Source organism: Sceloporus undulatus, chromosome 4 (assembly GCF_019175285.1).
Source record: "Sceloporus undulatus isolate JIND9_A2432 ecotype Alabama chromosome 4, SceUnd_v1.1, whole genome shotgun sequence".
Taxonomy (NCBI): Eukaryota; Metazoa; Chordata; class Lepidosauria; order Squamata; family Phrynosomatidae; genus Sceloporus; species Sceloporus undulatus.
In genome coordinates, this window is record NC_056525.1 from 53150133 (window position 1) to 53170585 (window position 20453).

General features: G+C 39.9%; 2 protein-coding genes across 16 annotated transcripts in view; one reads left to right on the forward strand and one right to left on the reverse strand.

Moving 5' to 3' along the window:
- The first annotated feature begins 217 nt into the window (after positions 1-217).
- C4H1orf74 (chromosome 4 C1orf74 homolog) lies at positions 218-3541 on the forward strand. Of its 5 annotated transcripts, none has more exons than XM_042464823.1 (2): positions 218-236; positions 2513-3541. In XM_042464823.1, the coding sequence occupies exon 2, from the start codon at positions 2595-2597 to the stop codon at positions 3399-3401; it is 807 nt and encodes a 268-aa protein (XP_042320757.1). In that variant the 5' UTR covers positions 218-236; positions 2513-2594; the 3' UTR covers positions 3402-3541. The 5 variants fall into 5 exon arrangements, with proteins under 5 accessions (XP_042320757.1, XP_042320754.1, XP_042320755.1 ...); XM_042464820.1 differs by lacking the exon at positions 218-236 and adding an exon at positions 640-779; XM_042464821.1 differs by lacking the exon at positions 218-236 and adding an exon at positions 1909-2425.
- Positions 3542-3937: 396 nt separating this feature from the next.
- TRAF3IP3 (TRAF3 interacting protein 3) overlaps positions 3938-20453 on the reverse strand; it is a 41015-nt gene continuing 24499 nt past the window's right edge. For 9 of the 11 annotated variants that reach the window (XM_042464808.1, XM_042464818.1, XM_042464812.1 and 6 more), the window contains exons 9-15: positions 19595-19735; positions 16840-16977; positions 14336-14471; positions 11810-11872; positions 6685-6836; positions 6109-6222; positions 3938-4173 (exon numbers count right to left, since the gene is read on the reverse strand). In XM_042464808.1, the coding sequence (XP_042320742.1) occupies positions 4072-4173; positions 6109-6222; positions 6685-6836; positions 11810-11872; positions 14336-14471; positions 16840-16977; positions 19595-19735 (846 nt within the window). In that variant the 3' untranslated portion in view covers positions 3938-4071. Of the gene's footprint in view, positions 4174-6108; positions 6223-6684; positions 6837-8891; positions 9225-11809; positions 11873-14335; positions 14472-16839; positions 16978-19594; positions 19736-20453 lie in introns of those variants that run through there. The other 2 variants (XR_006103655.1, XM_042464819.1) reach the window with 2 other exon arrangements.

Genomic DNA, 20453 nt, shown 5'->3' on the forward strand with positions numbered 1-20453 from the left:
GTCACCCAGTGGGTTTCATGGCTGAGTGAGGAAATGAATCCTGGTCTCTAGAGTCATGGCCCTGCCCACAAACTACAACTCTCCATTCGCTGTTAATTCAGAAGGGCCTTGAAAGTAAACCACACACACATAACTTTTATTGATGAAGAGTAGCAAGATTCCCCAGCAGAGTGTGAAAGGCTGTGTCTGCACTGCAGAAATAATCCAGTTTAAATTTAACTGGAAAGTGTATGTGGGTATGTGAGAATCTATATATCTATTTGTTGTTGTTTACTTGTTTGTTAGTTGGTTATTTTGCTTTAAGTATGTTGCCAAATTTGCCATTATGGTGGTGGGTTCTTTAGGATGTATGTACTGTATTATGTGTTTTAAAAAAAACACACTGCAGAAATAATCCAGTTTGACACCGCTTTAACCTCCACGCCTCAATGCTATGGGATTCTGGGATCTGTAGTGTTTGTTGTGTGAGACGTCTAGCTCTGGCGCCACCATCGCAAACTACAAATCCCAGAAAGCATAGGGCAGTTACAGTGACGTCAAACTGCATTCATTTTTTGCAGAGAAGCCATTTTGGGAATCAATGGTTGCTAGGCAACAGCAGTAGAGGAGCGTCACCTTTAAAGGAGGAGCGTCCCCTTTAAGAGCCGGTCGGAGGATACTTTTTTCGCTCTCCTCCTCGCCTTTGCTGCCAGAGGAGAAGCGGAAAGGCGGGTCGTTGGCGCAGGGAGCTTCTGCGCATGCTCCGGTTGGAAGAGGCGAGCTGGAAAAAGAAGAGCGTGGTATTAATAGAGGGGAGGCAATGCGGGGAGGATGCGGGTTGCGCTGCTATTGTGGCTCCTTGGGCCCAGAGTCAGAAAGAGAGGCAGCGTGGCCTAGTGGTTTGAGTGTTGGACTAGGACTCTGGAGAGCAGGGTTCGAACCCCAGCTCAGCTCAGGGAAACCCACCACCAAGTCACACTCTCTCAGCCTCAGAGGATAGCAAACACCCCTCTGAGCACAATCTTGCCAAGGAAGAAAACCTCATTTTTACAACAGAGTAAAAATGCTAGAAAGGGATACATGTAATGTGTTTTAATTCAGTACTTTGGACTTGAAAGCAAAAACAGCTGACATGCTGAATACCAGCAACAGCAAGTATTGCTATGGCTAGAAAATGAGTATTTTTATTTTGTTTTTGTACATATTATTTAACTATCTGTGTAGAAAGTGCGCCGTAGGCAGGTTTAGTTTATCTATTTCTTTTAAGTGTATGTACAGCGCTGTGTAAACTTACAGCGCTATATAAATAAAGCTTAATAATAATAATAATAGCAATAATTTTTGAAAAAAGGCGATTAAACATTTGTTTAGTAGATGAGTCTAGTGAGCCTTCTGGGTTTTTTTTAAAATAATAAATTTTATTGAACATATTAAAGATACCGATCAATCATAATATCCATAATACAAAAAAGAATATGTATATAATCCAAAGGGGGGAAAAACCCAATACCTAACACTTACAACCTAACAGATCAGTATCGTATTTATGTGCTATATATATATATATATATATGTGTATACACACACACACACACAAACACACACTTTCATATATATATCTTCATTTATTTATTCTAAATAGCCCTAACATTATAAAATCACATACAACTATTGTTATTATTACGTTTACTTGTATAGTGCCATAGGCTTTACATAGCGCTTTACAAAGGAGCTTTACAAACTCACAAGGAATCCACTGTTTTTTGTGGGTTTCGCCAGCATCTTCAGGCCACAGATGCAGGCAAAACGTCAAGAACAAACTCTTCTAGGACATACCCTGAAAAACCCACAAAAACATGGATGTTGACCATGAAAGCCTTTGACTTCACATCATATGTGTGAGGGTTTGAGCTTTGGAGACCAGGGTTTGAATCCTGGCTTGGCTGTGAAACCCACTGGTGGCCTTGGGCGAGTCACACTTTCTCAGCTTCAGTGGATGGCAATGGTCAACCTCCTCTGAACAACTCGGTGACAAGTGTGGTGGGACCCAGAGAAAGAAAACCCTCTCCCACGGGCCTTAAGGTTTCGTCATTGTTGTTTTGTACATCCAAGTCATTTTGGCATCCTTAAGGCAACCCTGTCACTGCATTCTTCTAGTGGTGGGCATGACAAAGACAAAAAGGTGGGACTAAAAATACCAGAATATTAGAGTCTAAAGCTCTTATTTAGCCTTTAGAAAGATATTTCAGATATTAGAATTGGGGGGGGGGGGGGGGATGCCCCCATGCGGGAACATGATAAAAGGAGGTTGAATAAGGGACCTTGGTGTTCTGGGAAACATCTGGGAGACTCATGACCTGTGATTTTCATCCCTGCTATACAACATTTGGTTCTCCATCATGGATAATATTCGCTGCAGTCCAAAATGCACTACAGAAATAACCCAGTTTGTGACTTTAAAGTTAAAAATTGTACTGTTTTTGTTTGTTTGTTTTGTTCAGCAGTATTAATTTGTTTCTGTATTGTCTCCTAGATGCTGGCTGAAGTAGCAGACAGCTAGAGGCCGGAGGATAATGGGAAGATTCAGATGTTCCCTGGGCTGATCCAGTCTAAGGATGAGAATGGCTGACCCATTCCCTCAGCTGCTCATTGCTGCAGCCCGGCATCATCTCAGAATGAGAAAGAAGAAAAGCTTAACCTCTTCTGCCTCCTTGAGCCTAGCTGGGGAAATTCTTGCAGTAGCTGCTGGTTTGAAGCCAGCTTTTCTGTATGATTACAGTTCTGCTGGCATTTCTCAGATTGTGACCTATGTTCAAGAACTTCAGACCATCAGTCAACTTGGATGCCGGTTACATGTTCTGAGCATAGCTGAAACTGTTCTGATTATCAACTTGGAAGTGATGCAGCTGTGGTTGGAAACTGTCCTACTGAAGAACAATGTCCCTTTCATTGATGTTTCTGCATCTAGAACTTGCCCAGGCTTTTGTGAACCAGAAGATGTACATCTCATAAAAGGTCATCTGTTTGAGGTACTGAGTCATATTCAAGCACAGGCAGCAGATACATCCCAGATGCTTTCATCCAGCACCATCTTCTCTGCTGAATTCAATCTGTGCACTCTGTTTGGTGTTTTGCTGGGCTATCCAGCAGCCTATAGTTTTCATGCTCAGAAGAGCTTTGAGAACTGCCTGTCTCTAACCCCATTGAGAGTGTTCACTATCCAAGCCACGTTCTGTAAGATAAGCAGTGACTTCAAAGTCCGGTTTTATTCTTTCAGTGTCCCAGAGCTGCTATATCCTGCCGTGAAAACAAGTCTCAATACATGGTGTGAAAATCTCAAAGATGCTTTCAAAGCTCAAAAATACTTTGCAGACCTCAGTATTTCAACAGAGGTTGTTGCTGAAGTAGCAGTGACCTTGTAAATATAGTCCATGTACCAGAGGCGCATGCCAATTTTTATTCGCAGCAATCCATTAAATAAATAATAAACAAACAACCTCCAAACCTTTGGGGCATATGGTTTTAAGCTACTGAAAGGAAGGGAAATATTTGTGCCATTTTTTCTTTTCTTTTCACAATTATCTGTTAACTGTGCAACTACTGGGCAGTCTATGTCCAGGGTGTGTGTTTTGAGACAGTTGTACATTTGGTCACCATTGTAAGGCCCTCTTAAATCGATAGGAAGAACTCCAGTTACAAATAACTGAGGTATTTTCAGAGGCTAAAGATGAGCACTGAGTCTGATTTGTAGGTGGACAAGCAGTGTCTAACTGGGCTGTGAGCTTTAAGGTTTTCAAAAGTGTAAGGCTGAGATGAAAACTACATTAATTGATACAGAATTCTGTGGTATGGGGATTCAACAGATAGACATACTACCCTTTTTAAATGTAGACTTTAGTAATAATAAAAAAGGCAACCACCAAATTAAGCAACACAGAAACTCAAGCAGTCAAATCCCTTTAGCAGAACTTGCAGTTCCAAATTTTATAGAAAATTAAAAAACACTTCAGTACAAAAATAATTGAATTCTACAGTATAGTTAATTGTAGACTGTCCTGATGAAACATGAGCAAAATTCCACAGAAGGTAAATTCAAGGCATAAAGTTGACTAAGTAAGTTACAAAAGCTGCTGCTATGACTACCATTAGGAGAGAGATCCAATGATCATGTCTTCTCTGAGAGAAAGATGAAACCTAGTGAGATAATAAAACAAATTAGTGAATAGTGTGCACATAGAAACACATAATTCTTCCTTTTGTTCCAGTAGCTATATTAGAATCATAGAATCATAGAGTTGGAAGAGACCGCAAGGGACATCCAGTCCAACCCCCTGCCATGCAGGAAATCCAGATCAAAGCATCGCCGACAGATGGCCATCCAGCCTCTGTTTGAAGACCTCCAAGGAGGGAGACTCCACTACACTCCGAGGAAGTGTGTTCCACTGTCGAACAGCCCTTACTGTCAGGAAATTCCTCCTAATGTTGAGGTGGAATCTCTTTTCCTGCAGCTTGCATCCATTGCTCCGGGTCCTAGTCTCTGGAGCAGCAGAAAACAAGCTCGCTCCCTCCTCAATATGACATCCCTTCAAGTATTTAAATAGAGCTATCATATCACCTCTTAACCTTCTCTTCTCCAGGCTAAACATCCCCAGCTCCCTGAGTCGTTCCTCATAGGGCAAGGTTTCCAGACCTTTCACCATTTTAGTTGCCCTCCTTTGGACACGCTCCAGTTTCTCAATGTCCTTTTTGAATTGTGGCGCCCAGAACTGGACACAATATTCCAGGTGGGGCCTGACCAGAGCAGAATATAGTGGCACTATTACTTCGCTGGATCTAGATACGATACTTCTATTGATGCAGCCTAAAATCGCATTGGCCTTGTTAGCTGCCGCATCGCACTGTTGACTCATGTTCAGCTTGTGGTCTACTTGGACTCCTAGATCCCTTTCACATGTTGTCTCCTTAAGCCAGGTGTCTCCCATCCTATATCTGTGCATTTCATTTTTTCGCCCTAAGTGCAGTACCTTACATTTCTCCCTGTTGAAGTTCATTCTGTTAGCTCTGGCCCAGCTTTCTAGTCTATTCAGGTCATTTTGAATTTTGATCCTGTCCTCTGGAGTATTAGCTATTCCTCCTAATTTAGTGTCATCTGCAAATTTGATAAGTATTCCCCCAATTTTTTCCTCCAAGTCATTGATAAAGATGTTGAACAGTACTGGGCCAAGGACAGAGCCCTGTGGGACCCCACTGGTTACTTCTCTCCAGGATGAAAAGGTGCCATTGTTGAGCACCCTTTGGGTTCGGCCGGTCAACCAATTACAAATCCACTTAACAGTTGCCTTGTCCAGCCCACATTTTACAAGCTTGTTTGTGAGAATGTCATGGGGAACCCTGTCAAAGGCCTTAGTGAAATCAAGATATACTATATCCACAGCATTCCCTTCATCTACCAAGCTGGTAATTTTATCAAAGAAAGAGATTAGATTTGTCTGGCATGACTTGTTTCTCTGAAACCCATATTAAGCTCTCACCTGTACTCTTTGCTTTGAATTTTCTGACTTAGGGCGACTCTTAAGTGAACTTGTCATAGGATTTTCTTGGCCTGATTTGTTCAAAGGGGATTTGCCACTGCCTTTCTCTGAGAATGAGAGAGGGTGACTTGCTCAGGGTCTCCCAGTGGGCTTTCTTAGCTGAGCAGGGATTCAAACTCTAGTCTCCAGAGCCATAGTATGGAGCTCAAAACACTACTGGCTCTCAGATTACATAATTCAAGCTATTGATAAGTCCTGCTCTGCAGCATTTCAAAAACTGTTGTATCCTGCTGTTTATGTTTGAACCACATAAATGTTCATTTTTAAGTTCAGTCTATGGGCATTTAGAAGCTAGGAAGCTTTATTTTGATATCTGCAGATTGAGGCCTAAACTCAACATCTGTTCCCCTGCCTCCCACAGCTGTCTCTGCTACTCCAAAATGTGTTCTGGGGAATTCACATGGTGGAGGGTACTGAAGGGGGGAATGGGATCACACCCCTCTGGAGTTCCACTGGTGGATCCTGGGCTACTGAATGCTGGCCAATCTCATTATAATAGAACAGAAGAAAATAGATATTCAAAGAAAACTGTTCCTACTTGGTCCTGTTTGATGTGAGACTGATTGAGATTATCTCGGCATTGGTGTAACTTGGCAAGGCAACTTTGATACTCTTGACTCAGGATTTCTAGTTCATGGTGGAGATCTGTGCACTGCCAAGAAAACACAAGAATGTTCAAGAAAATGGCTGTTTACTACCTCCCCACCCCCACGTAAAAGGCCAACAGTTACCAATAGGTACATAGTGGTGGCACCTTGAGCATCAGTATCCCTGCAACTCTCACATAAGATGAATAATTTACTCCCCTAACTTTAGTCACTTGTACCATCTCTGTACCATCTTTCTAGTTCACACAAAACAGTTAAAATATACCTGGTACTTTCTTTACATGTGATCTTAAAATATTAGTGACTTGGAAATGCAGTAATGAGTGAGCACCTTTTAGATTAAGATGTGCATTATTAGCTGTATAGGTGGCTATCATCAGATACCTGTTGCCTGACAAAACAGCCATCCAGAATATCCCTCTATGCATTCAAAGGCATTTGAAAATAGCAAGTAATCTCTTAATGAGATCCTTTAATCATCTTAGCTGCTTGAGTCACCTCCTCACCTCTTTTTCCTTAGCAGTGAGCAGGATTTTTCTCTTTTGTAGCTGATCTTCCAGGTTGCTCTCTGTCCCCATCTTGTGACTGTTTGACAGAACATTCTGCTTTGGCTCAGCTGAGCTGAAGACTGGGGTGCACCTTGTGATGATGCCCTGTTCTACAAAAACAGTCAGACTTCCATTAGAATCTTATCATTTCACATTAACATACTGACCCCTGTACAAGATGATTACCTTGGACAATGATCACATGAATTAAAACCAGTTCTTCGTTGATCCAAAGTAGCCCATAACTTTGGAAAGCAAGCTGATACAAGGAGAGTGTATAGTTAAACCAGATGTCAAACTATATTTGAGCATGTGAATAAAATCTGGACAATCTGTCCAAAGGCTCTGAAATTTAGCCTTTTCATGTTCTTAGGACCCTGGTGTAAAATTTAGTGCTTCAGTGAAACACTGCTACTCTTGTTTTTTTCTTTGTCTCTTTAAATGCACCCAACATTTCAAGGAAAATGGACCGTTCTCTTCCTTTTTAGGCATTAAAAAAAACCACCACCATAGTGGCTTTATGAACAATTTCCACCACCACTGATGGGACAGTTTTCCTGACAATTTTCCACTGCTAATGGAATTATTCCTGTTTGTCTTTGAACAATGCATTAATGCATTTTAAGTATCCTTAAATTTTAAACTATAAATGATAAATATAATCAGAATCCCTGTCAATGCATATTCAGATCCTATTTTACCAGTTTCAAGTTCTGCATCTTTCCAGTGCTTAGATATTATCAGTCTAGCTGCTATAATTAAAAGTGAAATCAATTCCTTAGTAGAGAGTCAATCAGACCTTTATGTATGGAAAACATTTGCAGTGCTCCACATTCCTTTTTCACATTTTTGATGTGAAATCAAGTGTGATTTCCCAAAATGTTGATAGCTTAGGACACTTTAGCCACACATGGAGCATTACACCCTATTCACCATGTCCTCTTCCAGAGTGCAGAAAGATGTTTATTAATTTTGGGAAAGTTTAACTTGGGTCCAGTGCCACTTGTGAGTAACATTTTCTTTTCTTGTACCATTTTCTTGTACCAACTGAGAGCTACATGTGAAAATGAGTGATGGGTTTATAGATATGTAATATCCCTTTATTGTATTTGTTGGGACAGAATTTTCTCCACATGGCCTTCCATTTGACCTTTCAAGGTAAAAGACTGAGAACCAGTGTTTATGAAGACATTCGTTTTTAAAAATTTCTCAAGGAAGTCACTGAGTCAGGGATAGGTGTACATGCAGACACAGTGCCATTTACAGGATTCCTCAACACATTGCCATCATGTATGCTGGCAGTATATGCAGCAAACTGTTGGGGCCTGTCTGAACCCTCCCCATGCAACTTCCTCACACACCATATTGTATAATTCTAAAATTTGAGTATGACTCTCATGGAAACTTTATTCTAAGATACTGAATGCAATCTGGTGTATTTCTGACCAAATTAAAGCATTTTTTACAGTGTTTTCATAGATTATATTGAAAGTGCTTCCTTTTGAAACATCCTCTCCTTTACTGATTTGGGATCACTGGGACCTTTATTTCTATCAGACCCAGAGAACTACCTCTTATACAAGGAGAATTATTTCTGAATGACTGAGCTGTGAGCTCATTTCGTATACTGAGACAACTGGATATGATTATTTGTCCATCATGAGCAGTGATAGGATGATGCTGTAGTGATATATGATGCCTTTAGAATTTTACTATATTAATTACCCAACTTTCAGATTGCATGACTGCTGCCTTGCTTGTTTGGGCAGCAGTGGGAGCTAACCTATGGTATTCCCATATGTGGTCTTTCTTGGGAACACAAAGCAGAATGCCCTTATTTACTAGATGGAGTTGTGCCTCTTTGAAACACCCCTGATGCTCATGCACTGAATATCATAATACTAGAATATGATATGGGTATGTAGTTTAGCACACATGGACCAAAGTTGCACAAGCCTTGTTTCATTCCTTCTCTGATTCTGAGATTAATTGAATTGTACATTAGATATTATACTTTGAGGAATCTGGATGGAAGAAGTCTGTGGGCCTATACACCGTTCCCCCTGTTATTTCAGTACTCATTCGCTTGAGCTATTTTTTTTTAATTTAAACCTTTTTTTTAAAAAAAGTAGCAATATGGTAAAATCAGCAAAGTGGACATCATCTTTGAGATAAATATTTATTTTATACTCCAACAGAGATAGCTTTACACCTACAGAGGCTAACATTTTTGGTTATGTATCTAGCAGCCTTTTTCAGAACAATGAAATGCCACATAAAAATACATACTACATAAGATGTTATTGTGTATGACTCTTAACACGAGAGCACACGTAAAGCTGGTGTGTATACCGAGATGTGTCTTGTGAAGAGCGGTCCACAGGATACCAATTACAGCATCCCAGATGAACTAGAAGTCCTGTTACAGGTTTAGCTGACCTGTCTTTGCATTTGATCTTGCTGAATCATAAATTACATGGACTGATTGTGCATCTCATCTGAAAATGGAACAAACCAATGTTGATCAAAGCTGTGAACACTTTTAAGCACCTTTCTTAGGCGCGTTACACACGCGCTGAAAGTACGTGTTAGGGTTAGGAAGGGGCGTGCTAGGGTTAGAAAGGGGTGTCACTGGACTGGGTCCGTACAAAATAGTGGCGCCCGTCCATACGGGGGCTGCCATCTTGATGTCGTGGATGCGTAGCGTCTGGATGTCGCAACCCGGAAGTGACGCCGTGAGTGCGCAACTAGTGTCTCGCGGCACCACTTCCAGGACACAAAAAGAAGCACCATTTTGGCTCTTCTTTTTGGCTGTGCCCGGGAATCACGCGGTTTGGCTGCTGCGGTTCCTGGACGCAGCAACCGGCGCCACTGGCAGACTGCCGCTTTTAGGCGGTCTATAACTCGCCTTAGTTTTCTGTCTCTCTCTGTACCACTACATCCAGTCCATAATGCCCAATTCAAACAGTTGGGGGGAAGAATTCTCACCCATCAAAAGTCTAAAAGCCAGCATGAATTTCTCAAAAAGAAGTCTTACCAGACTAATCTCTCTCTCTCTTTGAGAGTTACACGCTTGGAAGATGAAGGAAATGCTGTAGATGCAGCATATCCTGATATTAGTAAGGCCTTTGACGAGGTCTCCCATGATGTTCTTACAATAAAGCTAGTAAAATATGGTCTAGATAATGCAACTGTTATGTGGATTTCTAACTGGTTGACCATCCTGGAGAAAAGTGACTAGTGGGGTACCACTAGTTCTGGGACTAGTGCTATTACTGTATATACTCATGTACAAGTCTAGAAATTTTAGTCTAAAAATTAACCACAAATACCTAGGTTGAGTTATCCATGGATCAATCTAAGTACTGGACTTTAACTCTTATTTTAAAAAGGAACCATTCCTTGGTGAAAGACAAGAGAGTAATCTGTCATGGAAGCACTGACTCCTATCTATTCTCTCATCCATCCAGCCTTTAGTATGAGCACAGACAGTTATGTCTGCTAGAATTTTGCAAGTTCTTTGGCATTATTTTCCTTTGCGCCATCCTTTAGATCCTTTGTTACATTCCCTTAAATTTTACTCTAGACCTATCCTCAGGTCATATCAAAATTCATAATTTTGGTCCCCAAACCTGCCCTCGACCACATGAGATTGACTCATAGTCGAGTATATATAGTAAACATCTTAATAAATGACTTGATTGTTAGGCTAGATGGCTCATGTGGTCCCTTCCAACTCTATGATTCTATGAATATGTGCTAAATTGGGCTGAAGTCAAAAAAGATAAAAGTATTCCCCTTTAACAAGTTTGTCAAGTTGTGTCCAACCACAGGAGGCGGTACTCATCACTGTTACTAAGCTGAAGAGCCAGCATAAGACGATTCTGTGGTCATGCGGCCAGCATGACTGCACAGTTTATCCTAGTGGCACTTTCCAACATTTGAAGTTTACTGAAAACAACAACATAATGTTCTGCTGGTTCGTTTGTGATCCCTGTTAACATGTGGATAAACCAACTCGTGCACATTTTATGATAGGTCAGATGCATGTTCCATCATTCTGCCAGGAGACATTCCCACAACTGGCTTGGAACTGCAGCTGTGAGGAAATTAATCTGTTGCACTGAAGACTAAGATTAATTGATGTGAATGGTTTCCTTTATTCTTTTGGTGATTATGTAACCAGTGGGCTAAAAGAAAATACATTTTGATTTCTTTCCCCTTGTTAATGGAAGACAACATCATCCTTCCATGTAATTTGTTTTTTGTTTTTTTTGGGGGGGGGGGCTCCTATGCATGTATAAAAATCATGGCATAATATGGCATTGTATGTTGTATCTCTTTCCAAGAATCACTGCACACCACATTGTATTCCTGCACAGATATAACTTTCATACAGGAAAAATGTCTGTGCACTATACAAATACAATTGAAATGAACAATATGGTATAAATGCAGCATTTATCTACGTGGATGTGATATTGATAAGCAAAAATCCGCTTTTGTGGACGCTCTTCTTTTAGTTCAGACATCACACTTTGAAATGGCACAAGATTAACTAACCACAATTAGAAAATAGCTGTCATATTCCCTGGTGGCGCAGTGATTAAATGCCTGTACTGCAGCCATTCACTCAAAACCACAAGGTTGCAAGTTCAGGACCAGCAAAAGGGCCCAAGCTTGACTCAGGCTTGCATCCTTCCAAGGTCGCTAAAATGAGTACCCAGACTGTTGGGGGCAAATTAGCTTACTTGCTAATTAGCTTACTTGCTGTTCATCGCTATGATCTTTGGAATAGCGGTATATAAATAAAACAAATTATTATTATTATTATTATTATTATATTCAGGTGTAAAGTTGGTGACTCCTCCCTTTCCTTGTGTGACAATATCAGAGACAACAATTTTAAAGATAATGCCTTGCACTAATGATCTTAGTACCATACGTCTAATTATTTGCACCTATAAGAACCAAAAAGAATGTAAAAATCATTGCATTAAATCATGGAGAATGTGAGAGCACTGTGTTTGTGACCTCCATGATCATCATTAACCATCTTTTTGAATCACCAAGTTCTACTTACTGTGCAAATCTTTAATTGCGGTTTCCAACATTAGTCTCTCTTTTTCTTGAGTTTGTAGTTTGCCTGAAATTAATAGTCAACTTTTCAGAAAAGATACCTAACTCTGTACAAGGCTCCCTCCCCTTATATTTAGCACCCTAAGTGGGAATTGTATTTAAAAAGAATGATATCTAGTTCTAACCTAAAGAAGTCAAGGGAAAAATACTGCCTTGTGGTTTGGGCACAGCAGCTTTCAATTTGCAAATCCTTCCCTTTTCTGAATCCATGTGAGTCAGGATTGTGTTATCACCACTGCACAGATGGTGAAACAGACCCACACATTATGTAACTGTTCAGTATCTCCCAAGCAGCTCACAGAAGGGAAAAAATAAGCCCAAAGGTTCTTGACAAGTTATGTTATGCCTTTTAAGGCAATTGTCCTGTAAGAAGTCACTTGGTCTGACATAAAATACAAAAAGATTGTCTTCTGTTACTGACAAGTCACAGAATGCACATGGGAGTTACTGCCTGAACACACTTTCACCTTTGCATGTGGAAAACTATCATGATTCTGGGAAAGTCCAAAATACCTGGAAGACCAAAGTTTGGGAACCAATATGTTAGGGCAAAATCTTCTCACAGAGTCATAAGCTTTCAGTGCACAATGAAATTTTGAACTGGGATGTCTTTCATTCAAAATATCTATCATATTCACTGGATTTGGTATAGTCACAACTGAGTAGGGTTGCCATAAGTCATGACCTCCAAACCGGGACAAATGTAGGACAAATGTAGGGCAACATTTCCAAATGTAGGACACGTTTTTAAAAATGGAGGACATGCGGAAAAATTGAGGTTTTTAAAAAAAATCTTAATATAAATGCATGTTTTTTAGGCATGATCAAAATGGAGGACATTTTGGCATCATTCCTAGACAGATGGCAGAAATGTATTTGCCCTCGGGTTCAACTGTACTTCTCAGAAGTGTGTACTTGGGCAAGGGACTGTGGTTTTTCTTCACTGCGCATGAGTTTGTAAAAATCACAGCAAGTTACATTGGCCGTGCCTCAGAGGCTTGTTGATATCAATATCACCATCATCATCATCATCATCACCACTATAATTGGCCAAGAAAGGCAGACTTGTTAGCATTCAAATCGCCATAAATACACAAAAAATGCATTTGCATATATTTAATAATAAAAAATAATTAAAAAAAACAAGGCAGGGGTGTATATATTTAATAATAAAAATTAATGTAATAAAATAAAAAAACAAGCAATAATAAAAGTTAATGTAATAAAATAAAAAACAAGCAATAATAAAAGTTAATGAAATAAAATAAAACAAGCAATAATAAAAAATTAATGAAATAAAATAAAGACAAGCAATAATAAAAATTAATAAAATAAAATAAAACAAGCAATAATAAAAATTAATGAAATAAAATAAAACAAGCAATAATAAAAATTAATGAAATAAAATAAAAACAAGCAATAATAAAAATTAATAAAATAAAATAAGTATTTTATATTTTTAAAAATAATTTAAAAACCCCAAAAAACCAAGGCAGACCTAATGGCCACTGACTCAGCTTTCCTCCAACTCCTCCTCCTCCTCTGCCCCAATTCTGCCCTTCAAGGCACCCTTCCTCCTCCTCCTCCTCCTCAAGGCTATGGAATCCTGGGAACTGTAGCTCTGTGGACCATTGAGCCTCCTTTTGTCAAGAGAGCTCTGGTGCCACAAGAAACTACAATTCCCAGAATCCTATAGCACTGAGCCATGGATGTTTAAGGGGTTCAAACTATTTCTGCAGACTTTTGCTACCCCAAAGCCCTTCCTATTTACAAGCAAGGCAAAATCTCTTCCTTCCAAGCCATTGAAAACCAAGCCATTGAAAACCAATCAGTGGAGAGCTGATTGCTTCTTTCCCATTGGTCAGCTTCGGGAGAAATTTGCATATTACAAGTAAAGGTGTTTAGGGCCTCAAAAACGATCCTGTGATAAAGAATTACAAGAATACTGAGGCGGTAGACATTTAAAAGATGAGGCATTTAGACTCCCAGGGAAACAGGAACGATTGATGGCCTTTTTTTCCCTCACTGTAAGCTGGAAAGTAATGCCTTTTGCAAGACATATATACCAAGTGGTCTGGCAATAGCTCTGAGTGGCAGGTGTCCTGAAGACCTGCTCTCTAGGCTGAGCCCGGCAGGGAGGCAGGGACACAGCCACGGGGAGGGAGGGGTGGAGCTGCCTCCAGGGGGCGGGGCCAAACCGGGGCAGGACCGTGTGGCACCGCCCCAAACTGGGAAAGTCCCGCCCCCAGGCGGGATATGGCAACCCTACAACTGAGGGCTGTATCATGTGTTCCCACTAACATTTGAAATTAGCTCTTAGTCATTACAGAGGAATTCCTGGATCCATGTCAGAAACAGGAGGCCAATATTAGGATAAGGTTGGTTTTTAATCTCCAACATTGTCATGCTCCTCTTTGCCTGAAACTTAGATCGGTTGTGATCCAGCTTCTCATTTCTACAAAGGCCTTACTTTCCACAGCACTGAGGCACTGCACTGTGAGCCTGTTGTCTTCTTGCAGGTTATCAATTTCTGAATACAGACTTTCACGTTCACTTTCCAAGGTCTGCAGGGCTTGATGCAGCTGGAAGTTCTGGGTGTCTGACCACTGCAGGGAGAAAATAGACACAACAGCAAAGGGCTGGTTAGCAAAGAAATAATGAGTCCATGTGGGTTCTTCTTACAAATAATTCTTGAACATCACAAATCCATTTAAAAATAGTAAGCCATTGGTGCTTTTATTTTATTTTAAAAAAGAGTTTATTCAATGTCTTAAAAGAGACAAAATGTCAGCTGCCATATTGGGCTCATCTAGATTGGTGATTTGTGTCAGTCCTTAATGCTTTGTACTTCTTAATGCTGCACTACATTTCTGGTTGCTTCCCCATTCAAACACTGTCTTGACTTTAAAAAAAAATCAGTTAAAAGGTGGCACATTTTAGTTTGTGATATGGGTGTGCTTAACTCTTTCCCCAGGTATTTCCAGATGTGTTATAATCCACATACGATCTTCTTATGGTCTTCCCACAGTGTCTCCTTAAAATCATCATCATCTAAAGTTACAGCACAATAGTAGTACAGTAAACTATAATAGTGCCATTGCTGTGTTTGTTTCCTTGGATAAAAGATCAACCCTCACCTCCATAACACTTCCTCTGTAGACAGTCTGTGTGTGTGTGAGAGAGAGAGGGGGTGAGATTGCTTCAAAGAAACAAACAGGAATAGCACGATTACACTTTACCATTTTAATACTATAGCTTTAAATTATTTTTTTTCTAAAAAAGATCTCTACTGCCTTACTGCAAAAGCAGTTTATTATTGTGCTGGGAAAGATAACCCCATACACAATAAGCACACTAGTTAACCCAAAAGTGTAAATGAAATTTCCAGTGACATTTCCCTCATTCTCTTTTCTGGTATTGGAGCTTCAATCCAAGTTGAAATTGAGTCTGTCTGTCTGTCTCTCTCACTCTGTGTGTGTGTGTGTGTGTAGGGGGGGCTTCAACAGAAGCATTTACTGCTTTATTGTTAAGGCTCTAGAAAAAGTTTTGGTTTTCTTTTTAAAAAATATTATGAGGAATTCTGACCATATGGGGAGGAGGGAAATTGGGTGGAAAGATTATGAAAATAGGGAAAGGATGAGGGTTTAGACATGCTTAATTTGATTATAATTCACACAATGATGCAATGTGAAACTCACTTTTCAGCTAGAAACAAGTTACTCCAAAATATTGCAGAAAAAGAGGGGAAATAGCCCAAAACGACAAGTGATTGGCACAACATTATTTGGATTTTAAAAAAGAAGTAGGATACACAGCAACACATTCCCCCCACCTCCCAACTTCTTTGCCCTTTCTGGAGGAGCACATTGATAGACATTTCAAAGATGAAATAATGCCTCCACTAAGCTTGAAAATAATGATTTCAGAAGGCAATCTTTTGCTGTGGTCTAGATTAAGCATATTTATAGAACCACTTTAAAAATGCTTTTCAAAAGCTATACTGTTTAGCATTTAAATTAAAAAAAAATCTGATTTAAGGTCAGTAATTGTGCACTTTTTAACATTGAAACTGATTTTGTAACCAGAAACTGACCTTAAAACATCTGTCTAAGGGAAACACCTTCCCATTTCCCAACTACCTCTAAAAGCAAAGTACATGTAACAGCACTGACAGACAATGCACCTACAGCTGTGTTGCCTTAATAATCTCAAAAATAGATAGTTTATTTTGTCTCTACACTTCCATAAGTAGTTTGATCAAAGTGTAGCTGTGTCCTGAAATGGAAGAAAGGTTCATATAATGAATATGACATCCTGCCCCTTCCCATTCCTTCGTAGAGCAGCACAAATAACTTTCCAAGATGTATCCAACGGGTGCGTCTGTGCTCTTGGGTCAGAACAGATGAACACTTTTATCATCTGGTTGGACCATATTGTTCAGGGTGAAGATATGGGTGCTGTTTCTTCTCAGATTTTATCTCCAACATCTGGGGATCACATCTGCTCTGGAAGTGGAGGGAAGGTCATGTCTGATTTATTTTGGGGCCTGCAAATATGCATGTGTGGGATAGCATGAAAATTGGCCCTTTTGGCCCATGTGCCAAAATTATAAAATTTTAGACTGAAATGTTGGTGTGTGTCTGTGCGTGTGCATGCTGGGGGCCAGTGAGAATCTGGCAGACCATATATAGTCTATAGTCCCCATAATTCCTACCCTGGGTTAAGCTTATTCACCCTGATGTTAGCCACTACAGTCCCATTTTAAATTCTGCTTTTGATAACTTGGGGCAAGGAATCCTTGGTGTTCTGGATATTCTGGACAACAACTTCTGTAATTCTTACCATTGGCCAATGTTGGCCGGGACTCCTGTTGTTTAGCCTAAACAACTGGGCTGCCAAGGGGCCTTCACCCTGTAACAGCCTTAGAGTTATTAGTGTGAAATACATTTTTGCAAAGAGATATAAGGAGGTTACCTGAAGTTTGTTTTCCAAGATGTAGAGCTTGTTTTCTAGTTCAACATGCTTGTCACTCAGCTGGTTCCAGTCTTGCTTTAATGCACTGCAGTATTCTTTCCAGAGGGTACGGTCTTCCTCTGCAATAGCTAAGGCTCTCTAGCAGGAGATGTGAGAATCAAAGACATAAACATGTCAGAATCAGGTCTTGGGGAGTTACTTTCTGAATGACCAGAAACTCCCACCCAGTATGACCCGCTGAACTTGTCCAAACTCTTGCCCAAATTAACATATATGCTTTGTTGAGAGTAAAGCTGTTTTACTATATGGTCCAGTGGCAATTCTAAAACCTGACTGGAATCAGCCTGGTACCACACATTAGTTGCTCTTTTTGCCTGTCTTTATCTGACTATACCCAACTTATAGAATCATAGTTAGAAGAGATCACAAGGGCCATATGTCCTTGAGATCCATGGCTGTGTCACTCAAGGCTGGCCTGAAAAGTTATGTTTTGGCATGACGTGTGCTACTAAGAAGCAGTGCAGACACTTGCTGTTTTCAAACTGACTGCCAAATGTACGAAGAGGCAGCCTCTGAAACCATCAGGGGAGTCATCAATTGCACTATTGTACTTCTACAAAGCAACAGCACATGTTTCTCTTAAACAGTGGGCTGTGCAAAAGTCAAAAAATTCAAACATCTTTACCAACAGTTTTCACTTCACTGGAAATCATCTCTAAATATTTTCTATCCCATAGTTATTATCTTTCCATAGGTGCCATCCAGTGGAGATATGAAAAAAGAGGACGCTGTAGGAACAAGTTGGATAATGCATTAAATGTGCTTCTGGGATTTGTTGATCATTATTTAAAACAAAATACAGAGCATCAACCCTGATGGAGATTTTTAATCTTCTCCCCAAGGAATGATGTTTTCATAATACTTTTTCCCTCCTGCCAATTGCTGTAGAAACTTCCTGCCTAGGATAAACATTGCTTCTCTCAGGCAGTGAAGGTTGAAATAGGTGGCATCCGCACTGGAGAAATAACCTGGTTTGACACCATTTTGACTGCCATGGCTCTATGCTATGGTATTCTGAGAAGTGTACACTTTCTTACACTTGCCAGAATTCCATAGAATGGAGCCATGACAGTTAAAGTGGTGTCAAGCTGGGTTACTGTATCTCTCCAGTACAGATGCAGACATTGTTAGCCCTTTTTCTGATGTAGCTGATGTGATCACAGTACATAAAACACCATCTACTTCAGCTATTGGACATAGGGCTGAACGAGGCAACTACTGAAACATATCCCAACATGCCTGCTTCACTGCATAGCTCACAACATGTTGCAACTGCTGTGGGTTGAGCTTTTGATCCAAGGACACGTGTGTGTGTGTGTGTGTGTGTGTGTGTGTTCTTTGAAAGCTATTTCTCAGCCCTTGGAAAAATTACCTGTTTTGGGCTGCAGCTGGCTGGGGGAAATTCTAATACAAAATAGTATCTTTTCCAAGCTTGAAACAAAAGGTGCTATCCATTCAACTTGCAATGGTGGTATGCATGTGTGGAAACATAGCAACAGCAATAGCAATAGCATTTCAATTTCTATACCACTTCATACTGAACTAAGCACTCTCTAAGAAGTGGGTTTTCAGTGTGTAAGCCAATTGCCACCAATAAGCTGGGTACTCATGTTACTGACTTATGAAAGGATAGAAGGCTGAGTCAACCTTGGTTGTGGTTGCAATACTGGCATTTTAAACCACTGTGCCACCAGGGCTCCTGTGCAACATGTGATGTGCATTTGTGGAAAGGCGAGCCCCTCTCCTTTATATTTATTTAGTACTGTTTATTGTTGGACTTTCTAAAAATATGAAATCAATTATCAGTAAGTATATAATGAAATAAAATAAAGCAACATTACTAAACCACCACCACCACCAGTGGTAGTAGTAATAAACAATCCAGAACACTTAGAAACCTTGTTGCTTTGGCGTTTCAATTCTCAAGAGATGAAATAAATAATCTTTGAAGATATAAAGATAATAAGGCAAGCTTTGCAGTATGCCAGATCACTGTGTATAAAGGTGACTTGTCTATCCCCTGGGGTTCTATCTGAGAACTGCACGATGCTGTAAATTGATTTAGACGGTTAATCAATATATTCATTTATTCATTCACTCCACTGCATGAATATTGCAAGGGATTTTCTTGAGCACTCTCCTCTCCTTCATGCAAGGACTCTGTGCTGTTTAAGTAGGCTCTGGGGCTGAGAAAAGATGGCAAATATGAGCTTGGAACCAGAGACTTCCTGATTTGTAGCTGAGCCACTTCTATACCAATGGTATTTTTTCTGTGGATATAGTATTCATCACTGGATACATTCCTGACTGCTTTTCAGTATGGCTATATTTCTGTGCTTGACATTCAAAACAAGCTTTGGAAAGGGAGGAAAAATACGCTCAGTTGTACAAAGCAAAACCTGCAAGCACTGGGAATGAAATGTTATAGCCTGGTGCAAATCCCAAACTCCCATCTGCTGAGCAATAGGGAAGATTATGCCTCAAGCAGAAAGAAACACAGTGATACACTCAAGAGGTTATTGTCATCAATCAATCATTCTCAGAAAACATTCATTTCTTATGCTGCTCTGGAGTTTCACCCTTGTGTGTCACTTAATATGTAACAAGATTCTTATATTGCAAGGGATCAGCTGGGAAATGGTATGAAAATTCTGCCCAGTAGCCAAGAGCTGCAGTGCTCAAGTCTCATGCCTACCTGAGCATTCTCAAGTTGTCTTTCTGCTTGCAGTTTCTCTTCAAGTAATTTCTGAAGAGACTCTTTCACTTTTTGCTCATAGGTCTGCTTTTGATCTTCTAGCTCCAGGACGATCCATTTTAAGCTCTTCTTTGAATAACTCTAGACAAAACAACAGAAAACTAGGAAATGATTCCTGTTTTTAAAATATTGGGTTGGATCCAACCTATACCAGGGGGAACAACTTTCAGAGGTCTGGAGGCTATATCCACCCTAAGACCTAAGAAAGCTGCATCCATTTCTCTGATGCCTCCAAAACCAAGATATTCCCACAAATGGTCAACAGATTTTTGAGGTTTTTTTAAAAAGTGCTTTTAAGATCATGTTGAATTGTTTTAATTGCCATTTTTAAATTGTAATAGTTGTTAATACGTTTTAAACTGGTTTTAGTAGAATTCAAAGATATAGCTGTGTTAGTCTTTAGAATTAGTATATAGAGATCTTGTAGCACTTTTGAAACTAACTGAAAAAGTTGGCAGCATTAGCTTTCGTAGATGACAAAAGCTCATGATGCCAAGTTCTTTCTTTCAATCAGTCTCAAAGGTGCTACAAGATCTCTCTACATACTAGTTTCAGTGTTAATAGTTTTCATTTTAATGTTGCTTTTTTGTATATTTTAACCATATTATACTTGTTTTAACATGTAAGCCCTAGTTTTTGGGAAAAGGTAGAATGATGATTACGAGGAACATGATGGTGATGACTGCACTCTTTCTGAGTTCTGTTGGTCATTCCACCCTATTCTTGGATCTGGCTTGTTTTGGGTCCAAGGGCCTTTTTTCCAAAACCAGGAGTGATTGTATCATGGATCCATGCCAGG

Excerpts from the sequence above, each read along its gene's own strand:
- C4H1orf74 (XM_042464823.1), top strand. The coding sequence starts at position 2,595 with ATGAGAATGGCTGACCCATTCCCTCAGCTGCTCATTGCTGCAGCCCGG.